This window comes from Buceros rhinoceros, unplaced genomic scaffold (genome assembly GCF_000710305.1).
Source record: "Buceros rhinoceros silvestris isolate BGI_N320 unplaced genomic scaffold, ASM71030v1 scaffold43158, whole genome shotgun sequence".
Lineage (NCBI taxonomy): Eukaryota > Metazoa > Chordata > Aves > Bucerotiformes > Bucerotidae > Buceros > Buceros rhinoceros.
Genome location: NW_010428191.1, coordinates 7,198 through 12,537, shown reverse-complemented (window position 1 = coordinate 12,537; position 5,340 = coordinate 7,198). Strand labels below are relative to the sequence as shown.

The 5,340-nt window shown below is 41.6% G+C and overlaps 1 protein-coding gene across 1 annotated transcript in view; it reads left to right on the top strand.

The window, feature by feature from the left end:
• LOC104498763 (proto-oncogene tyrosine-protein kinase ROS-like) overlaps positions 1-3,872 on the top strand; it is a gene marked incomplete at both ends in the record, with an annotated part of 17,604 nt that extends 13,732 nt beyond the window's left edge. Inside the window, one exon of the mRNA XM_010142182.1 lies at positions 3,709-3,872. Coding sequence (XP_010140484.1) covers positions 3,709-3,872 — 164 coding nt within the window. The remainder of the gene's footprint in view (positions 1-3,708) is intronic.
• Positions 3,873-5,340: the final 1,468 nt, after the last annotated feature.

The window sequence follows — 5,340 nt, the reverse complement described above, 5'->3', positions numbered from 1 at the left end:
CTGCTTCCCCCCTTGTGGTTTTGAACCTGCATCAGGACATCAGCAGTCAGTAATTGTCTCCTTGGCACTTTGGCTTGCTCATTGTCATTTGACAAAACAAACCATCACTGATAGGAAGAGAGTTCAAAGGCCAAGTTACTTCAACTGGAAAGTCTTTAGGAATATGTGGTAGGCTTACACTGCAAGGGCAAGTAGGGCAGATACAGAAACCTTGGGGTGTAAAACCACTAAGGAAGTGGGATTGGTGGTTTTTTTTTCAGCAGGGGGGAGAAATTCTCCCCCTTGCCTCCACAAGATATTACTCCAGAGAGTAATTACTTGCTTTCCTCCGAAGAAGTGTGGATAGGTAAAGCTTGGTAATTAATTGGAAAAGGGGCTTGGGGATCTATGAACGAGCTACATTTACTGAAATAAGAATTAGATCTATGAATGGCACTATTTTTGCAGCCAGAAGTCCACACCTGGCACAGCCACCTGGGTGTGAGTCTTGTACGCAAGAACACGCCAAGGTTTGGAGTGAACTGTGCTAATTTAACATAGATCCTTAAAGGCTGAGGGTGGGAGCCGGGAGGATTTGTACAAGCACTGTGCCGCTTGCTGACTTGAAGCTGTGGTTTCACCAAGTGCTCACTCCCGTGCAAAGTTACACAACTGAGTTCGAGGAAGAAACTTTACTTTGGTAACTCAGAGCTTTTGCTGTTTGCTTCTGAGAATTCACCCTTTGGAGGGTGGAAGAAAAGAAGGACTTCCTCAGAATGCAGCAGATAAAAGCATCGGCTCTTCTTCATCCCAGTAAATTTTCTCCTTTTCTAAGAATATCCCACATCAATTATACTTTCCATCTCATGTGAGAGAAAACTGGTAATTTCCTTTAGCTTCTGTGCACTAAAGTTGCATTTCAGAAATTGTTCACTTTCAGTTTCCAATATTAGATACTGAACATTAGTTCTTTGGTTTTCCAGGCGCTCAACTTCTCATTTGCCCATTTGTATGCAGCTCTAGTAGACATGCGGTTAGTGGTCATCCTACCCAGATAAAACAGAGTTGTGAAGCGTGGGTGTCTTAGGTGTACATCTAGGTGTGCAGGCTAATCCTTAAACCTAATATAGACTTTTAGCTGAAGATGTGTTTGAATCTGTTATTTTTCACTTCTTCTTGGAAGGCTTTCCACGTGAAGTAGGGGAATCCACTGAGTCTTTTCCTCATACTGAAGCAGTGCACTATTTGCTAGCCCGTGTTTGGCTCCCCCCAAAATATTGGAATGTATTCAAGCTGTCATTGATGCACGTCTTGGCATATTAACCTGCCCTCTTGACTGGTCTCATGCTGATGCATTTCTGGGCTAGTGAAAGTTTCTGCCATGTGACTTTAAACTCTGGATGTCACAACACTCCTTGAAAGATTAATATCATGCCACAAATAGCTGTCCAGGCAAAATTTGCAGATAAATTCTGAGACAGCATGAAAGCTTTTGTCACTAGAACCTAAAGCCTATCTGAATTAAATACTTTGTGAACAATATGAATTGTATCTCATATTAATAATTTTAAGCTAACTAGCAAGAAATTTGATTTAGGAAATAAGAATATGGAATATAGTTAAAATGAGAAAATGCCAGTTCTGAATGTTTTGGCAGCAATGAATATTGCCTCTCAGTAATGAAAGTGAACAGCTCTATAAACCAGATTGTCCAATAAAAAATTAGTTATATGGAAAGACAGAGTTTGCTCTTAGGAATACAAAAATATTCAGAATCCATATCTGTCTTGTTCCTGTTTCATGAGTAGAAACAGGGTAGAGTTAGATTGTATATAAAGAAGAAATTTTTCATGACTAGGGTGGTGAGACACTGGAACAGGTTGCTGGTGAGACACTGGAACAGAGAAGTTGTGGATGCCCCATCCTTGGAAATGTTCAAGGCCAGATTGGGTGGGGCTTTGAGCGACCTCATCGAGTGAAAGATGTCCCTGCCCATGGCAGGGGGATTGGACTAGATGATCTTTGAAGGCTCGTTAGAACCCAAACCATTCCATAAGTATATGACCTACGTGTCATTTCCTGCAGCTTTCTCCCTCTGTTGGCCTACAGCTGTCTGTTTCCTACTTTCTGTCAGAGGAGCAGTGTGCCAAGCCAGCTCTTCATTGCTGCAACTTCCACGAGGTTCTGCCCATGAGCGTGCCAGTGCTAACCTGGTGGAGCACAGCACCTGAACTTGTGTTTTTTCTCTTGGATATCCTACCAACCAGCATGACCAGAAAACAGACTCTTTGGCTTCCAGCATCCGAGACTGGCTCTTGAATGCGGTGTGACAGACACTTTGGTGGCAGCAGAAGGAAAACTAGAGTTATTTCATCTTATTTTGAGTCCTCTTCAGTACTTTTTTATCTGTATTTTCATTGTCATCAATAACCAGTACACCTGAAAGTAAGCAAATGAAGTGATTCAGAATGTAAGGAAGTCAATACCATTTTTTAGATTCTTAAAATAGATTTTCAATATTTCATTGAATCCTTTTGAATAAAACAGGATCACTCCATCCAGCTCCACAACCACATGATCAGGTTGATGGAAAGTGGATCTGAAACAATTTTTCCACACTCAAGTCTCACTCAACACCAATATTTTAATGAAAAATACCATGGAAAAATCAGAAGTCAATAGATTTCTCCCACCTGTCACAAATGGTTTTGTAAAATACCCAGTGGTGGTGAAGGACAGCAGTTTCCTTTTTAAGATGGATAAGTGAGGATGTGAACAAGCCAATTCATTTCACATAACTCGGTTAACGCCTGGTGTCACATAGCAGCAGGTCTGGGAGGCTGTTTGTCAGGGGAGGATTTGAACTTAGGCTTAGATGTGGATACTCTGCATTCCAGTAGCAGCTTCCTGAACCGCCTTTCACTGGCTGCTCAGACGCTTCTCCCCAGTTTTGGGGCTCTTAAGACCTCTTCCCGCTCCCAACACTCAGCACGTCCAGGTGCTGGCTGTGTTTTGGTGTTCAGCCTGGCTCCCCCTGGCTTTTGTAGGATTTGGTTTTGTGCAGCCTGGGCTCACCTTGAGTAAGCAATATAAATCAGCCCTATTCTTTAGGCAAACGGGAGGGGCAGTTCTCCGGAGCGTTGGACAGATGGCGTTGTGCAAGGAGACCTAGGATCCCTGCATCCAGAGGAAGCTCATGCCATTTTTGCCTTTGATGGGCAAAATTACCCCTATTTGTTTAAGTCTGGAGGCAGAAAGTTTAAATTAACCCTCTCTGTGCTAGAGGGTTTGCCTTGAACCTTCCCGGAATTTGAGGTAGCATGAATTGAAGTAGGATTAAATAAACCGGCAGCTTCAGAATCATCACTGGTTCTAGATTTTTTTTTTTCTGTGAGAAAATAACCTCCTTGACTGCTTTCTTAGAAAATACGGGTGACTTCTATTGGTGAGAGCAGATATTATTTTTTTTTAATGTTATAGCAGCTCCCAATATAAAAAATATCCATGTTTGAACAATTAAAAACATTCATAGTGAGTATTCCTGGCAACTGATCTTTAATCTGCTTTTCCGTCCCTCAGCAGCTGATGATAACCTTTGTACCACATGTAAAGTTTTTGGAAGTTGAAAATCTAGACCAAACTTGCTTCTCAGATGGTTTAATGGTAATTGTTGAAATGAATGATTCTATTATCTTTAATGTTTGCGTTTTAACATTTTTTTTTTCCCAGGTGTGATTTAATGACAAGATGCTGGGCCCAAGAACCTCACAACAGACCTACTTTCTCTTCTATTCAGGACAAGCTGCAAGAGATAAGACACTCTCCATTGTCCTTCATCCACTGCCTCGAACACAAAGAAGCAACAACAGGAGTCATCAACCATGCTTTTGAAGGTGAGTCTGGGCCAGAACTTGATGAACCCACGGCCTCTTCCCCGTGAGCACAGCGGGATTTGGTAGTTCTGTTAATTGCATTTCTAACGGTTTCAAGTTTTCTGCCTGTAATATGGGAACTGCAGAACTCTCTTATAGTGAACTCATAAGGTGCCATTAGGTACCTAGGAATAAGATTGCCGAGCAAAAAGACCCCCATGAGGTTGAAAATGAGCTGCCTCACAGAGACATCCAGGTTGCATCTCAATTTTTGATACTTCATCACCCTGTTCCACTAAAGCAAATGTTTAATTTCCTTCTACAGCCAGGTGAGTTTTAGAAGGCTTCCAGGGGGAAATCTGTTCTAGCTTCAAAGGCATCTACGCCCTCTCCATCAGCTAAACACGGCAGCTAGGCACCTACCAAAGGAGTACTGAGTCAGGAGTTGCCTGGAAGTAAGGCAGGTATTAGGGATGAAGTACAGCAGCCTTTATCCTAGCCTGAACTGCGACGGCTCCAGCCAGGAGACACATCATGCCTGTGCTCTGTACACTGGATGAATAAAACTAGGTGATGTTAGGGAAGATGAGTCAATGGACACAACAAGCCCAATTATATAAGAACATTATTAAGGTTGTGAAGACAGGAATTAAAAAAAAACCTAGATGATGTGAAATTTGATGTTATCTGTGCAACTGTGATTCAAACCATCTAAACATCGAAGATAACATCCTGACTGGGCCAGAACAAGAACCTTTGCATGTCCCGCAGTAATTTCTAGCGAGATCTTGAGGAAAAGTGAAGTCTGAGTAAGCATTGTGAAAATCTGCAAAAAGAATGTTTTTATCAGCTGAAATATTTCACTTTTATTTCACAGGGTGGGGCGTTGGGTTTGGGTTTTTTTTTAAATTTCACCTGTTTGCATTCCGTGGTTTTCTAATGAAAAATATTTCCCTCTGGAAGAATTACTTTCCATTCTGAAAAAGCAACACCTAGTTGTTTCTAAACCCTGTAAAGGCTTTGTTTTGGTTTTGAGGCCTTCTTCACTTCCCAAAGTGTCGAACTGGGAACTCACCCTTCATAAACAGCTTTGATACATCAATATTTAGTGATTTCCTAAAAACTTCCTAATCCATTCCAGCAATGACGCAAAAGTACTTGGTTACACAACTACGTAGTCACTTTGCTGTAGGATTCTACCCGTATTCAGTTCCCTGGCATTGCACAGTGCTCAGATAACGATAGGCTATTTGATATTTTGCTAATCTTTATCATTTGGTGTAGCTTTACCAATGTCAGTTGATGCCCATCGTGACTTCTCTCTGTGTCAGATCCAGTCTGTACACAATGAGACTAAAGATTCTATCAGGATGTGATGGAAGCAAAGTAAGCCGGCACTGATAGCCTTTCGTTCCACGGGTTTTTAACAGCTGATTTGACACCCTTATGCTATAATGAAAAGTTTTGAGTATTTGCATGTAGTGTAATT